This window comes from Rhinoderma darwinii, chromosome 4 (genome assembly GCF_050947455.1).
Source record: "Rhinoderma darwinii isolate aRhiDar2 chromosome 4, aRhiDar2.hap1, whole genome shotgun sequence".
In the NCBI taxonomy this organism is placed as follows: Eukaryota; Metazoa; Chordata; class Amphibia; order Anura; family Rhinodermatidae; genus Rhinoderma; species Rhinoderma darwinii.
The window spans coordinates 16,320,569-16,337,801 of NC_134690.1; the positions used below are offsets into that span (position 1 = coordinate 16,320,569).

At 46.3% G+C, this 17,233-nt stretch overlaps 1 protein-coding gene across 2 annotated transcripts in view; it reads right to left on the reverse strand.

The window, feature by feature from the left end:
- KIF13B (kinesin family member 13B) overlaps nucleotides 1-14,050 on the reverse strand; it is a 201,228-nt gene extending 187,178 nt beyond the window's left edge. The window contains exon 1 of one of the 2 annotated variants that reach the window (XM_075860868.1): nucleotides 13,787-14,050. In XM_075860868.1, the coding sequence (XP_075716983.1) occupies nucleotides 13,787-13,946 (160 nt within the window). In that variant the 5' untranslated portion in view covers nucleotides 13,947-14,050. The remainder of the gene's footprint in view (nucleotides 1-13,786) is intronic. The other variant, XM_075860867.1, reaches the window with a different exon arrangement.
- Nucleotides 14,051-17,233: the final 3,183 nt, after the last annotated feature.

Genomic DNA, 17,233 nt, shown 5'->3' on the forward strand with positions numbered 1-17,233 from the left:
GTGACCAGAAAATAACAAGCTGTGATAAACCAGTCATAGTCCGGGGTAAATACCTATTATAGGTTTATAAGGAGCGGCGTCCGGTATATCATCCGGCTTTATACACATAATTGAGCTGGCGCGCGATCTGACTCGTGCGATTCTAAAATAGGAAAAAACTTCTGACCGGGTGTAGTGTCACAGTAATGAAGCTGCACCTATGATGACCAGCGTCTCTATAGTCCGCAAACATCGGTGTAACATATCGCCATTAACCCTTTCAATAGTTAAGGTTCACTACCGGTTATCTCTGCACAGTATGGAAAAAACAATCTGGTGCTACCTGGAAATCATCACCAAGCAGGTTAGATGTGTAGAGGCTGCAGCCCGCCATGACATGCTGGCACAGTTTCACAACAGCCTTAGAGCAAAGTGTGCCAGGCTCCTCTATATTACAGCACAGGGTGGACAGAGGGCGCCAGGCTCCTCTATATTACAGCACAGGGTGGACAGAGGGTGCCAGGCTCCTCCATATTACAGCACAGGGTGGACAGAGGGCGCCAGGCTCCTCTATATTACAGCACAGGGTGGACAGAGGGTGCCAGGCTCCTCCATATTACAGCACAGGGTGGACAGAGGGCGCCAGGCTCCTCTATATTACAGCACAGGGTGGACAGAGGGTGCCAGGCTCCTCTATATTACAGCACAGGGTGGACAGAGGGCGCAAGGCTCCTCTATATTACAGCACAGGGTGGACAGAGGGCGCCAGGCTCCTCTATATTACAGCACAGGGTGGACAGAGGGCGCCAGGCTCCTCTATATTACAGCACAGGGTGGACACAGGGTGCAAGGCTCCTCTATATTACAGCACAGGGTGGAGAGGGCGCCAGGCTCCTCTATATTACAGCACAGGGTGGACAGAGGGTGCCCGGCTCCTCTATATTACAGCACAGGGTGGAGAGGGCGCCAGGCTCCTCTATATTACAGCACAGGGTGGAGAGGGTGCCAGGCTCCTCTATATTACAGCACAGGGTGGACAGAGGGTGCCCGGCTCCTCTATATTACAGCACAGGGTGGAGAGGGCGCCAGGCTCCTCTATATTACAGCACAGGGTGGAGAGGGCGCCAGGCTCCTCTATATTACAGCACAGTGTGGAGAGGGTGCCAGGCTCCTCTATATTACAGCACAGGGTGGAGAGGGCGCCAGGCTCCTCTATATTACAGCACAGGGTGGAGAGGGCGCCAGGCTCCTCTATATTACAGCACAGGGTGGAGAGGGTGCCAGGCTCCTCTATATTACAGCACAGGGTGGAGAGGGTGCCAGGCTCCTCTATATTACAGCACAGGGTGGAGAGGGTGCCAGGCTCCTCTATATTACAGCACAGGGTGGAGAGGGCGCCAGGCTCCTCTATATTACAGCACAGGGTGGACAGAACAGTGAAGTCTTCTCACCACATCCCTAATCCCACATTATAATTCTTTTATGGCAGAGGGGTCAGAGCGGGGGCTTCTCCTATATTCCAAGGCTCCGAGCCTCAGAAACAGACGGATGACCCCACTTACTTCACATGACACATCACTATGAGACGATTTACAATATCCCAAGCAGATGAGCATCTACCAGAGAACAATGGCTGATAACAGAGAACAATGGTAAAATAATGTAAGTACATTCGTTTCTTTCAGAGTACAATGCAACATAAAGTGGCTGATAGCAGAGAACAATGGTGAAATATTCCAAACAGATTAGCCTCTTTTAGAATACAATGCAACACAAGGTGGCTGATACCAGAGAACAATAGAGGACATTACACTAGGATACTCAATACATAACCAGAATCCGGTTCTGTTTTCGGAACATTTCTCAGACAATATTTCCCACAATGCTCCTGGATACCTTTTCATGGTCAGGCCATTAGTCCGAGGCTCCTGATATTGATCGTTCATTGTCCCAACGCTGCAGATCGGATGCCGAGAAGTGGCCATTACTACCATTAGTTATGCGGTTAAAGGGGTCTTCCGGGACTTTCCATAGAATAGGTCATCAATATCAGATCGGTGGGGGTCCGAGTCTCGGAACCCCCAGCGATGAGCTGGGTGAAGGGGGCCGCGATCCTCCGGACAACGGCGCGTCCAGTTCATTGTTTACCAGACAGCGCTGTACATTGGGTAGTGGCCGTACCTGGTATTACAGCTCAGTCTCATGCGCTTCTATGGGAGCTATGGAAGCAGCGTAGCTCGGCTGTGTCCAGATTCCCATCCTGCTCTGCACGGATTCTCGGAGGGTTCAGGGAATAGGTGCGGGTGCCAGAGGTGGGACCCCCATCTATCAGACATTTCTGTCATGAGACGACCCCTGTAGGGAGCACTACCATCAGGTGTCCGCCCTGGGGTGCAGGGAAGCTACAGTGATTCATTTCTACACGATTCTGGAACGGAGCTTTGAAGTTACACCAGACATTTCTTCCGTCAGCCGGAGCCTTTCATGTAGATTTTTACTCTACCTTAAAATGTAAAATGATCGACCGCGTGATTCACGGGCAGAGTGCCAGGAGCAGGGAGAGGATGATGGGTGTGATAGTGTAATAGGCTTTATGAGGTAGAGTCACCGGGAAATAATCATACACAATCCAGAAAATAAATCTACAGGGACAGCTTTGTATCTAAGCCTCCCATGTGTGATACTAGCTGCTGAGCTCTGTATCTAAGCCTCTCATGTGTGATACTATCTGCTGAACTCTGTATCGAAGCTTCTCATGTGTGATCCTGTGCTGCTGAGCTCTGTATCTAAGCCTCCCAAGTGTGATACTATCTGCTGAGCTCTGTATCTAATCCTATCATGTGTGATACTGTCTGCTGAGCTCTGTATCTAATTCTATCATGTGTGATACTGTCTTCTGACCCACTGTATCTAATCCTATCATGTGTGATACTGTCTGCTGAGCTCTGTATCTAAGCCTCTCATGTGTGATACTGTGCTGCTGAACTATGTATCTAAGCTTCTCATGTGTGATACTATCTGCTGAGCTCTGAATCTAATCCTATCATGTATGATACTGTCTGCTGAGCTCTGTATCTAAGCTTCTCATGTGTGATACTATCTGCTGAACTCTGTAAGCCTCTCATGTGTGATCCTGTGCTGCTGAGCTCTGTATCCAAGCTTCTCATGTGTGATACTATCTGCTGAACTCTGTATCTAAGCCTCTCATGTGTGATACTATCTGCTGAACTGCTATATCTAAGCCTCTCATGTGTGATACGATCTGATGAGCTTCTGTATCTAAGCCTATCATGTGTGATCCTGTGCTGCTGAGCTCTGTATCTAAGCCTCTCATGTGTGATCCTATCTGCTGAGCTGCTGTATCTAATCCTACTGTGTGATATGGTCTGCTGAGCTTCTGTATCTAATCCTATCATGTGTGATACTGTCTGTTGAGCTTCTGTATCTAATCCTATAATGTGTGACTGTCTGTTGAGCTCTGTATCTAATCTGATCATGTGTGATACTGTCTGCTGAGCCGGTGTATCTAAGCTATTAATAATGCTATGGTAAAGCAGTCCGGATATGTAGATGCGATTGTGGGAGAAGAGATTTCTAGGTGGACGTCTAAGAGAAGTGCAGCCCGAGCAGACGTGGCTGATAACACAGAACAATGAAGTGATAAAGCAGCTGGTATTAGTACAGTGTGTACGGTGCTGTATAAGGTGTTATGGACAGTCAGGATCACAGCTTGCTTCTATTACACATGTGTTTTAGGTTTATTGCCCCCGACCCCAGATCTGGATACACTCGTCTCATCAATTCCAGGAATCTGTTCTTCATACATTGCCTGTATTCTGCCCATTCACCCAAAGACGGGGGGATTCTTTTAATCTTATTATACAGGGGTGTAGTTATGGGGGTGCGGAGGTATCAGTCACACCCGGGGCCAGGTGCCTGAGGGGGTCCAAAGGCCCCTCTGCCACATAAGACACCAGTATTATAAATGGCACATTGTAGGTGGGGCCCAGAAGCTTCAAGTTACACCTCCGTCTCTAATATACTTGGTGAATCAAATAGTCACCATTTTCAAGACCCCTGCTTGCTGTCAGTGGATGGGGGTACATTTATTTTATACACTTAGAGGCTAAAAAAAACCCTGTACAAACCTCACATATAAAGGGTCTGTGACAATTGTATCCAGTCGATAAAATGGTCTGATACAATGTATCAGCGCTGATACATTGTAACAAACTATCAGGAGAGATGTGTGTGTTGCTGCAGATGTTTAGCAGTAAAACCAGTAAAAAAGAAAAATGAAAAAAAAACAGCAACATGAAAAGCCCTTATTACTAGAGCAGCAAACGCAGCAGGAGACCTCTTAATGGACAGCAGAGTTTTCTACAGCAGAATTTGTCACGGCACATCTCAATGTCCTATCCCTGTGTTCTGGGTTTTCGTCTGATGTCAGCCAGTTCTGCTCCTGACCTCGTCTTCCTCTTATCAACTGGGTCCGAGAAGAAACTACATTGCAGCCCCCATCTTTATCAGCTTTGGAGCCATTATTCAGTCATAGAGTCACCCAGGCGCCATAAAAATGCATAGCCCCTGCTCTCTACTCCCTACTTGAAATCAATACAACGCCTGATCTATGGCAGTATGGGAGTAAAAATGTATAATGTCCTGAGGGACATCTCTAAAAAAAGAACCCAAAGTCCTCAATCCACCTTTATCCTTGGGTCCCGACCGCCAGCCCAGACGTCCCTTGTATTAATACTTCACTGTATGTGGGGGATTACCCATGGGTTGAGTCAGTTGTTGCTAGGCAGCAGCCCAAAAATACTCAGACAGCTCAGAAATATCCGAGGGATGCCCCACCGCTAATTATATAGTCACAGGGGGAAGTCCAGATTGCAGCGGAGTTTCCCTTAAAGGCCCGGTTCACACTTTGCATTGTGACGCGGCACGAAAAACAAAAGAAAAACTTAGTAAAATTCCAAATGTCAACCGGCAGGCGGCGCTCTGATGATGGCGCCGGATAGTAGTGAGGAGATGACATTTCCTGCAGCTACGGTTCTGTTCACACCGTATAGGTTTATATGTGATATATAATTTACATACCAAAAAAAAAAGGTTCAGCGGAACTCTGGGGTGTCCGAGTGCCGTGGTCGTAATACGGAACCTACAATGCGGCGATATTACGGCCACCTGAAACCGGCCATATACTGCAACGTTCTCGCGGGTTTGTATGGAAGAGTTTCCTTAATCATAAATTTTACAGGTTCATACCCAGGGGAAGCACTGCAAAAAATGTATACGAGGCTGCACAGTGACACCCCGTAATCCTAGAGTCCCGGTCAAATGGCCAGATTACGGTGACCGCGCCGTAACTTCCACGAAAAAACGCTAGGTTCGGTTGTTTTGCATCTCTCGGGGACCGACACGTTGCAGTGGGGGTTGTCCAGGATTAGAAAAACATGGCTGCTTTCTTCCAAAAACAGCGCCACACCTGTCCATAGTTTGTTTGTGGTATTGCAGCTGTACGCTTCAATGGAGCAGCTCCTCTGAATTTTTACAGATTTGCAGTAGATTGAACCTATTGAAAAACAAAGGGTTAAATCCACGCGCAAATTTGCCGCAAACCCTTCAAAACTCTTGGGTTTTTCCGTGTCTCGGATAGGTCACCAATGTTTGATTGTTGGGGGGTCCGACCCCTGAACCTCCGCCGATCACAATCCTGCAGAAGTATCATTGTATAACTCCCCCGCTCATACCATGTCTGACTGTGATCATTGACGTCTACTAGGGGTTGTAGTTCTCTTCTCTACAGGCCTCGGTCCATCTGAGACGCCCAGCTGCAGGAGGTCGCGGCCGTACACTGGGCACAAGTAGCGGATCGATGATGGCACAGGAAACGATCGGGCGTCTCATGCATCACTGATCAGCAAGTGCACACAAAGCAAATGTAAATAGGGACCCCCGGGGGGCGCTGCCACAATAAACAAGGATCAGCCATGTCCGGGTGGAGGGGCGAGGGCTCCGAGCGATGTTCATGTTCAGTGATATTTAGACTACGGGCACAGCGTGAAGCTCCATCACATGACCTGTAGTGCTGCGAGTCATCTGACTGCTGGCATCCCGGGCACCGTGACCTGCTACATGGCAGAACCCGTCACATGTGGTGGCACAGACGCATCCCGTCTCACACATCGGCTCTGCTGCATTTCGCCGCTGCAGAGTAGAACATAGTGAGGGGGTTTTCCGGTTTGATGTAACTAAAGCTTAACCAATGAATAATGAAAAAAGTTCCGCAACTTTCTAATATATTTTGTGATTCATAATCTCTGCTTGCGGTCAGTGAATTGAAACATTCTTCGTAAAAACTAACATGACCCAATACTACTCACAGCTGAGGGTTTGTTACAACATATCCAGTCTAGTCAATCCTCTGTGATCATAACATATTAGCAGCACAAGCCTCTCGTGTCCTGATAGCTTGTTGCAATGTATCAGCGCAGGTAAAATGTACCAGATATTCTCTAGACTGGATGAAATTGTAGCAAACCCTCATCTGTGAGGTTTGTACAGCCTCTAAATGTAAAAAACAATAAGGGGGGCGGGGGTTAGAGAGCAAGTAGAGATCATACATATGTAAATTAAAAAACAAAAGGCCTCATTTATCAAAACTAACAGTAATAGTCTCCCTGTTGCCCATAGCAACCAATCACAATGCAGCTTTCATTTCATAAACTGCTGTGGAAAAAAAAAGAAGCTGCACTGATTGGTTGCTATGGGCAACAAGGTCAGTTTTACTGTTAGACAGTTTTGAGAAATGACGCCCAACTGTGTTTCCAGTCACTGACAGCAATTAGAACTCTGGACATAAGAAACACACAAGGGCCTCATTTATCAAAACTATCTAACAGTAATACTGTCCTTGTCGCCCATAGCAACCAATCAGAGCACAGCTTTCATTTCATAAACTGCTCTGGAAAAATGAAAGCTGAGCTGTGATTGGTTGCTATGGGCAACAAGAACAGTATTACTCTTAGACAGTTTTGATAAATGAGGCCCTATGTATATTCGAGACGGAGGTGTAACTTGTTGCCCCAGGGGCCCCAATGCAAAATATATGACAGGGCCCCCACCTATTATGTGCCATTTATAATACTGGTGGGTACTTATATGGCCTTTAGATTCCCTCAGGGCCCGTGTACGACGGCCACCCCCTCTATAGAGCTGCCCCTGATTAGAAAGTAGACTGAAGGACAATATAAAAAGATGGCGGCTCGTCCCCTCAGACGGCATCGAATAATCTCACACTAGTGGCCGCGCACCCCCGGTTTATATACAAATATAACAATTATCCTATGAGTGCAGTGTCAGTAGAGTCAAGCGAGCCGCTAAATATTTTAGCGTGTGATGTAATACAGAAGGAACAGGTGTAGGACGCCAGCTACCGGCACTAAGAGCCACTCTACCAGGGTCACAGATCGGGCACCGAGGGGCAAAGGAATAGAACATTTATGCAGCTTGGTAACCATCCCTATTGTGTGTATGTGAGATAGGGAGATTAGATTGTCAGCTCTTGGGGACATGGACTGATGTGAGTCACTACAATAAAAGGGTATCTCTGACTCAGACATTTATGGCATTTCCACAAGATACGTCCCAAATGTCTAATAGCTGTGGGTCCCACCTCTGACATCAGCAGGGGTCCCCCAACGGCAGCCCCCATATTTAGACGGAGAGCGGATGGTGAGGTGGCCGCGGCTTTCTCCATTTACTTCTATGCGAGATACATAAACAGCCAAGCAACTTACCTGAGATGCGAATACCGACAGCGCCGCAGCTATGTTAGCGCTATATAGGTAATAGGAAATATATACGTTTCTTTACATTAAGGCCTTATTCACACGAACGTTTAATACGTCCGTGTTATGGGCGTTAAAACAACGGCCGTCACACGGATGCATGTTTTTCAATGCGGCCGTTCTCACGGCTGTCGTTTCAACGGACTGTGTGAAGGGTTTGTTGAAAAACAGAACATGTCCTATTTTGTTCAGTTTTCACGAATCCTTCAATAGACTCAAGTCTATGGGGATCGGTGAAAACGGGACCCGCACGGGGGGCACCTCGGACGTGTGAATCTAGCCTTAGGGTCAGTTCACATGTCCTGTAAAATAATCCGGATTTTCCACAACGAATTTAGTTACGGAAGATCCGCAGCATAAACCGCAGCAGCAGAGTGGATGATATCTGAACAAATCTCATCCAAACGCTGCGTAAATGATAAACGAAAGAAAACGCTCAGAAATTGACCTGCGGCGCGGTCTTCTAATCCGCAGCATGTCAATTGTATTTGCGTAGTCGCTGCTTTTCTCCTCAATAGGGAGGTAAAACCCGCAAAGAATACCAGTTGTTGCGATTTTTGTGGCAGAAAAGCTGCGATTCCGCCGCAAAAATCACAATACAAAAAAAATAAAAATCTTATACTTACCCAGAATCCTGTGCTTCTTCGTCCCGGCCGGGGCAGATTTAATGATACTGGTTAATACGCACTCTGCTCCGCTGGAGTAAGACGCAAGAGATTTACGGAGAGGCGCACACCTCTTAATAAATCTGTTGCATCTTTCCGCTGGCCATGCACCCCGACTGCGGCCTAACAATGCAGCAGGGACCCCCTCCATCGGAGACCAAAAAAAATAATTATACTCACTGTAAGGCCTCATGCACACTTCTGTTGGCCGCTGTACGGCCGTTGATGATGGATCCGTGAAAAACGGACCGCACACAGATGGCTTCCGGTGTTTCATGGACCAAATCAATGAAAAGGCCGGGACTGTTGCGTGAAAAACGGGCAGGAGTAGGACCGGTCCTATTTTTGACAGATCCGTTAAAACAATGGCAGTGTGCATGGCCCCATTGAAATGAATGTGTCAGGGTGCTATCAGCTAAAAAAACGGATAGCACCCTGAAGAAAGAAAGTGAATTGGGCACGAGGCCTAACGCTCCTTCCCTCAGGCTCCTACAAGGTCTGCGGCGCGTACAAAGTCCTGACGCCGAGCAGCGTCAGAACGTTGTGCATATAACACCCAGTACCTCGTATGCGCCGCGGTCTGATGCCGGAGGGGATCTGAATGGAGGGGGGGGGGGGGAGCAGAGCTGTGAGAATTTTATTTTATTTTAAATGTCCGACTTTGGCGGCTGCACCATACGGGGCCCATACCCTGGAATGCCCTTAGCTAGAAGCCGGCGAAGATTTCTGATATAAATTTACTCGCATTTTAGGCATAAATTATAGTAAAATTGTTGGTCCTCCGCTGGCCACACCCCTTGAACTAAGCCAAACCCACTTTTGAGCAGCGTAAGCAGCCCAAAAGTCACCATTTTCCCCGCAAATTGCGACTTTTGCAACTTCTTTACAACAGAAAACTGGCCTAGAAAAGTTAATAAATTCCCGCCCCAGTACGGGCTGCCGGGCTACATGCTCTAGAATGGAAGATGTATGATGTAGCAGAGCTATGTCCCGCACAGCTGATCGAGAACAACTCGGCGCAAATTACGTCACACACGTAAACAGCGCCAGCTTCACCCAGGCCAGATGGCATTACACAGAGTGCCTTGCAATAGACCGGTAGCGAGTAGCCGCGAGGAACATATTGCCGCATTATCGAAGCATCTAAAAACACCCTCAGGCCATGTTCACACGTGGAGGACACCGCGCCAAAATCCTGACAAAATTCGATGACATGCCGCCAGCCATCAAAATACATCGTACAACATACATGGACGTCCCTGAGGCCTGTACCAGCCAGACACAGATGAGATTTTTCGACCGCCCCCTATGGTGACCACACACAACATTCGCCATGGCGGGGACTACGATCCGCCAGGCCGGATTTGGACCATTCTTTCTTCAGAATAAGCGGCTCCACGCGGGTCTGGCGGCCACTTCTCACTGTAGTAGTAACATGCCCGTTCAGCCGTGTTAATAGTAAAGTCAGGGGAGGTTATAGGGCCATAAACCGGTCAAGCTGATGTCGAGCTCCATGGGGCGTCGGGTAAGGGGTCATGGAAAATAAGTTACGTAAAAAATTTATATTTGCAAAAATAAATTATAAAAATAACGCAGCGGGGCAATCCAAGAAGAAGGATGATGAAGGAGACGTTAGATTTGTCATCCAGATTCGGAGTTCCTGACAAGACGTGCGGATTCATTAACCCTCGTGTGTCACGCTGTGCAGGCAGCTGTTGAATGGCCGGCATTGTCTCCGCTGAGGTCATGGGGAGTCACTGACAATACAGGCTGGTAATGATATGATCTGATGGTGACCCGGGGACAAGATCCACCAAGGACGTCCATTCACAGCCAGGACCGCACGGTGTCCAGCGCTCACCAGCACTGAATGTAATACTTATGAGTCGCCGTGATGATTATTAGTCACTTCACTGTCCGAGGACACATAAAAAGCCGGTTACAGGTGAAAAATCATTGACGAAGCTGCAGTACCGTTCTTATCCTTAATGTACGGAGGGGGCGCTGTATCACTATCCAAAGCAGCATCTACTTTTTGTGGCCAATTGCATCGGAAAACATTTTTTTTATAAAGTTAAACAAATACGCTGAATGGACTTTGCAACACAGTATGAGCACAGTAAAATCCCATTAATCTAGAAATTCTGATAATCCGGCATGTTAAAAATAAATGGCAGATTAGTGGATAAACCGAGAGTCTTCTGGAACGAAGATTTCTCCCCGGCTCCAGATTATTGGAATTTTCTTGAGTTTGTGTTTGTTTCTTAACCACTTTGAAGATCTCTGTTTACCATCAGTGAATGGAAGCTAGCTTGCTTACATCCAGAGGTGGAAAATTGATCCTGACCAAGTCCTGCCATTTGTTACAATGTATCAGTCAGAATTCCATAACAGGAAAGATATTTGTGCCGTCGCTGTGCTAATGTTTACATTCACTGACAGCAAGCAGAAATGATAAAAATGGTAAGGAATCTAAAAACTAAAGTATAAAAGGAGACCATAATTAAGCTTACAATACAACCTCATATAATCCTGATACATTGCGACTCCGGCTGCCCAGTAATGGGTTAATTACGGCACTGCCGCAATATACCGGTATTCCCATCATCCTATTGTAGGTAAACACATTACTACACTCTGTACAAACACCCAGTGTATAATTATCAGATGGCAGCTCAGAGACACCAGACTAATAAGAAGAGCCATTCTGAATCAATGATCACGTGTCATGGACTACAACCCCCAACATAGCCGGTCAGGCACCCTAAACCCGGCAGTTTATATCAGTTCGGAGGCGTTATACGACCGGCTGCCCATATCAGTCACAATACATTTGCCATAAAGCAGTGATCGGGGATCGCTCATCCAATTGCAGCCACAATCTCTTGGCATGGCTGATAACAGAGGACAATAGATTGCATTCAGATGCACAGCAGTAGTGAGATAAGATAAGCTGTAGGTGAGGTGTCAGGTAGTTCTCCATCAGTCTACAGATCGCCCAGAGCATTGGATTAGGGAAAGTTCACAGCAGATTGCAGTAAGACTGGTCTATGGGAAGTGTCGGAGAGAAGACATGGCAGACCAAGTGCTCTCCATAGAGGAGGAGGAGGAGGCACAAACAAGGCAGGGGTCATCAGAGGCGCGTCCCTGATCTCACCAAAGAACAGTAGATGACATCACATCCAATGTGATGATGTAAGCGCAGTATGATGAGGTCACTCTGTAGTGGGAGTATATATTAAAGGCCCATAATAAAGTAATGTTCCATGCCAATGATAGGACGACACGGTCGCGTGACGTCACTATTGCTGTGATGTCACTGAGGGCAGGACCAGCAACGATAAGCGGTCATTCATCGCGCAGGAAAACAACGGCCTGAAACCCTTTACCGAATTGTGTCAACAATATTTCATAAAGTCTACATTTTCTGTCTCTTTTGGGGAAAGTCAACGAATATGGCGACCATTACAGCTGACATAGGGCCGGTCACCCAGCTTTCCCAGAATCCTGACGGCCAAATCTGCCAGTTATGTTGTAGGACGGGAAGCACATCACAGCAGAACAAGGCAACATTACAGTCCACAAACCAGAGGCTCTTCCATTTGTTGCAGAACTACTACTCCCAGCAGGGAATGCTGGGAGTTCTGCAACAAAGACCAAAGTGGCAGATGTCGCTGATAACACTGGATGACGAGCCCTGGGACAGCTGTCAATCACTACACTGTGTACCAGGCATCAGATGTCGCTCATAGCAGAGCTGTCACTATGATTCGCTGTCACTATGATTCGCTGTCAATCAAAACACAAAAGAAGCAACAACCACCCAAGGAACGGCTGCTCGATGATCCTTGAGCAGTAGATGTCAACGGACTAGACAATAGCGGTCACGTGGAGAAACGGCGGTCACTCAGAAAACTGATCGTCCAATAATGTTCCAGTGACCACTCAAGATATCGACATGAAACCCTCATCATCCATCATACTAGATGTTCTACTGTACACAGCTGTCAACCGCTGGGCTGAGCGCCAATCAGATAGATGTCAGAAATCCCTCAAACTGATACTTGTGTGTCACAGCACAGAGTGAAAATTACTCATCAGAGGAGAAGCTGTCCATCAAAGACCCAAGTGTCAGTCATAACAGAGGCTGTCACTCAGAAACCCAAGTGTCAATCATAAAAGAGGCTGTCACCCAAAGACCCAAGTGTCAGTCATAACAGAGGCTGTCACCCAAAGAGCCAAGTGTCAGTCATAACAGGGGCTGTCACTCAAAGACCCAAGTGTTAATCATAAAAGAGGCTGTCACCCAAAGACCCAAGTGTCAGTCATAACAGAGGCTGTCACTCAGAAAACCAAGGGTCAATCATAACAGAGGCTGTCACTCAGAAAACCAAGGGTCAATCATAACAGAGGCTGTCACCCAAAGACCCAAGTGTCAATCATAAAAGAGGCTGTCACCCAAAGAGCCAAGTGTCAGTCATAACAGAGGCTGTCACTCAGAAAACCAAGTGTCAATCATAACAGAGGCTGTCACCCAAAGACCCAAGTGTCAATCATAAAAGAGGCTGTCACCCAAAGAGCCAAGTGTCAATCATAACAGAGGCTGTCACTCAGAAAACCAAGGGTCAATCATAACAGAGGCGGTCACCGAAAGAGCCAAGCGTCACTCATAACAGAGCCTGTGACTCAGAGACCCAAGAGTCAGTCATGTCAGAGGCGGTCACCCAAATTACCAGTCAGAAGAGAGGCAGAAATCCTCTAGTAGGACTCTGATCACACCAGCGTTTTTCTCTACATTATTCTGTTCTGTTTTTACAGAAAAACACAAAGCGACATTTCCACAAATGCCTCCTGTGATTTCTATAGGAGCTTTACTTTGGCGTCAGTGAGACATCATTCAGTCAGGAGGTTTAGTTTTCTTCTTTTTTTTTTTGCCCTGCGACATTGTTTACAAAGCATAAAGTAAAAAATAACTGACGTATAGATATATTACTATTAACAGAGGCGGTCAGAGTATCAAGTGTCAATCAGAACAGGGGCTGTCAATCAAATTAGGAAGTGTCAATCAGAACAGGGGCCGTCAATCAAAGTAGAAAGTGTCAATCAGAACAGAGGCTGTCATTCCCGGCACTGGCTGCCACTCCTCGCTGTGTCCGGGACAATTGCTGTCACTAAGTTGCAGCCTCCACACTCGGAGTTGGCAGCCAGTCAATGTCCCAGCTGTCAGTCTGCGCTCCGGCTTCCCGGTCCACATCAGGCGGACTGCAGCCCCCTCCCCCGGCCGCTCACCTCTCTTGTTCATCGGCCGGATCCGCACGGCCACCTTCACCTTGGAGTCGCTCATCCTGCGCTCTGCGAGCTCCCAGGACCTGCCCGGACCCCGCCGGCTTCCGTCTCTCGGCGAGGTGGGCGGTAACCAAAGGGCGGAGCCTGAGAGGCGCGACGTCATGACGTCAAAAATTAAAGGACAGAGGGCTGGGATCACGTGGTGCGAAGAAGGTTACCATGGAGACAGAGCAGCTTCTCCCTCCAAGACAAGTTATCTAATGCTTATAGTGACCGCTGTACAGTTCCACCCATCACTCAGGTCTATGTGTGTACGTGTGTGCGTGTGTACGTGTGTACGTGTGTACGTGTGTGTGTGTGTGTGTGTGTGTGTGTGTGTGTGTGTGTGTGTGTCTAACCTTACAACTATACACAAATCTAGTGCAAGGAGAACCATATCAACCAATCACATGACTGCTTTCACTATCCAATCTGAAAGCTGTGATTTGATTGGTTGATACAGATGACCACTTATTTTACACTGCCTTCATAGTAAATACTTACCTCACTTATGTTGCCATAGCGATGCGTCCCTCTCTGTTCCGTGCAGCCTGGACTCCTGGGATGACGCTGCAGCCTGTGATTGGTGATTGAAACGTCATCCCAGGAGGCCGCGCTGCACGGAGCACAGTCACTATGACAACGCCAGGGGGGTAAGTATAGACTTTAAATTGAATTTTAACTTAAAAAAAGATTGCTTTTTTTTTCAGATTTGCATTTTTCGGTGGCAGAATCGCATCTTTTCCAGCGCAAAAATGGCAACATTTGCGGCTTTTACCTCCTCATTGAATTCAATGGGGGAAAAACCACAACCAAAGTGGGACGATTCCGCGACATAAATTGAAAAATTAAAAATCTAAAATTAAAAAAATGTAAAAACCGCACCGCAAATCAATGCAGCTGCTACGCTATGTGGGATCCCGGCCTAAGGGTTTGTTCACACAGGCAGGATATGCCGCAGCTTTTCTGCAACAGAAAATCTGCAGTGGAATCTCAAAAACCCTCAGAAAAAATCGGAAGGAGAACGCCTCCGAACATCTGCCCATTGATTTCAATGGGAAAAACGGCGTTCTGTTCCGACGGGGCGTTTTTCAAAACGGACGCGTAAAAAAACGGTCGCGAAAAAGAAGTGCATGTCACTTCTTCAGCCGTTTTTGGAGCCGTTTTTCATAGACGCTATAGAAAAACAGCTCTAAAAACGGCCGTAAAAAACGCAGCGAAAAACGCGAGTGGCTCAAAAACGTCTAAAAATCAGGAGCCGTTTTCCCTTTTCCCAGCTCCGTATTTTGAGACGTTTTTTATTTTGTGTGTGCACGTAGCCTAACAGAGACACACTCCGTGAAGAAAAACGGATGTGTGAAAAGCCCCATTGACTTGTATGGGTCAGCGCGATGTGCGTTGTTAAAACACGGACGAGAAACGCGTTGGTGCGAATATCCCAGTAATACATTCAGATAAATGGCCGTCGATGTAATACAATTAGATCTATGACGTCCATACATATGTCCTAATAGGCCGTACGGACTGGTGCTGTCCTGATGGGACAACCCTTTGAGGCTGTGTTCACATGGGGCGGATACGCTGCATAAAAGCACACAGCGTATCCGCCCTGGTCGCCGCAGGGAATTCTTGGTATTCTTGTAGCCTTGTCTATCCATTGTCATCATGGCAGAAATTTGGTTCCTTACTCGGAAATTAGCGAAATTCATTCATCTACATCCAGATTTTACTGCAGCCAGAAGGAATATACTGCAGTCCAGGAACTTGTGGAGAGATGGTGCCCTCTGCTGGACAGTCAGTGTTACTGCAACCTAATGTGAGAACATGAAATAATAAAAGGTCAAAACTATTCTTCACAAGATCAATACCCTTGGAAGTATTAATGGTTAAGCCGGGTGATCATCTTGTTGGGATTTGCCCTCGTCAGTAAAATGTTAGACTGGACGTGAGAAATATTCTCCATTGCTCATGAAATCCGCAGAGAGCCGATAAGGGTAAAATAATAATGGCACCTTATGGCCCCCGGATCCCTCTAGAGTTTTACAAGAAAGTGAATAGAATTGATATCTTACCAAATGACAGCGATATAATAGCCCCAGGGGTGAATTACATATTGGACAAGGGTGGAAAGCTTCCATCCCCCCACCGCTTGTGATTTAGTTGCGGCAGCTTAGTAGTGGGCCGTAAGGGTCTGTATACACGGTGCAGTTTATTGTCACGGTTACCACGATAATATGTGACTTTACCTCACTGTGTGAACAGACCCTAATAAAGATCAAGCAGCGTTTTTCGCCACTGTCAGCCACAGCTAAGCAGCCAAATACCTGGCGGTATTATTTATGGTATTGTTACCTTCCCAGATTGTAGGAAAGTCTACTCGAAAACAGAGCATTACAGCCAAAATAATAACGCCACACAGTGCCAAAATAAAACTACAATAAAGCATCCATATAATACTGCCATATAGTGCCTATATAATAGTGCTATAGAGTACATTCATAATAGTGCTATAAAGTACATACATAAATAATACTGCCATATAGTGGCTATGTAACAGTGCTACAAAGTACATACATAATAATGCTTTAGAGTACATATATAATAGTGCTATATGGTACATACATAACAGTGCTACAGAGTACATACATAATAGTGCTATAGAGTACATACATATAAGTGCTGTAGAGTACATATATAATAGGGCTAAAGGGGACATACATAATAGTGCTATAGAGTATATACATAATATTGCTATACAGTACATACATAACAGTGCTAGAGTGCATAAGTAATACGGCCCTATGGTGCCTATATAATAGTCATACAAAGTACATATATAACGGTCCTATAGAGTACATACATATTAGTTTTGCAGAGTACATATATAATGGTGCTATAGGGGACATACATAATAGTGCTATACAGTACATACATAAGAGTGCTATACAGTACATATATAATAGCGCTATAGAGTACATACGTAATACTGTCCTATAGTGCCTATATAATAGTGATATAAAGTACATACATAACTGCATACATATAGTGTTGTAAAGTACACATTTAATAGTGCTACAGAGTACATACATAACAATGCTATAGGGTACATACATAATAGTGCTATAGGGTACATACAAAATAGTGCTATAGAGTACATACATAATAGTGCTATAGTGTGTGTGTGTGTGTGTGTGTGTGTGTATATATATAAATATAATATTGCTATACAGTACATACATTATAGTGTCGTACAGTGACCATATAACAGTGCTATATACTGCAGAAATAATAGCACAGCAGAGGCCATGGCCAATGATCAAGAATTCCGGCAAGAGAGGAAATTCTTCGGTGGGTGCGTTGTAGGATTGGGGTGGTTGGGGCCCTAAACTGTGGTGGCACTGAGGAGAATGC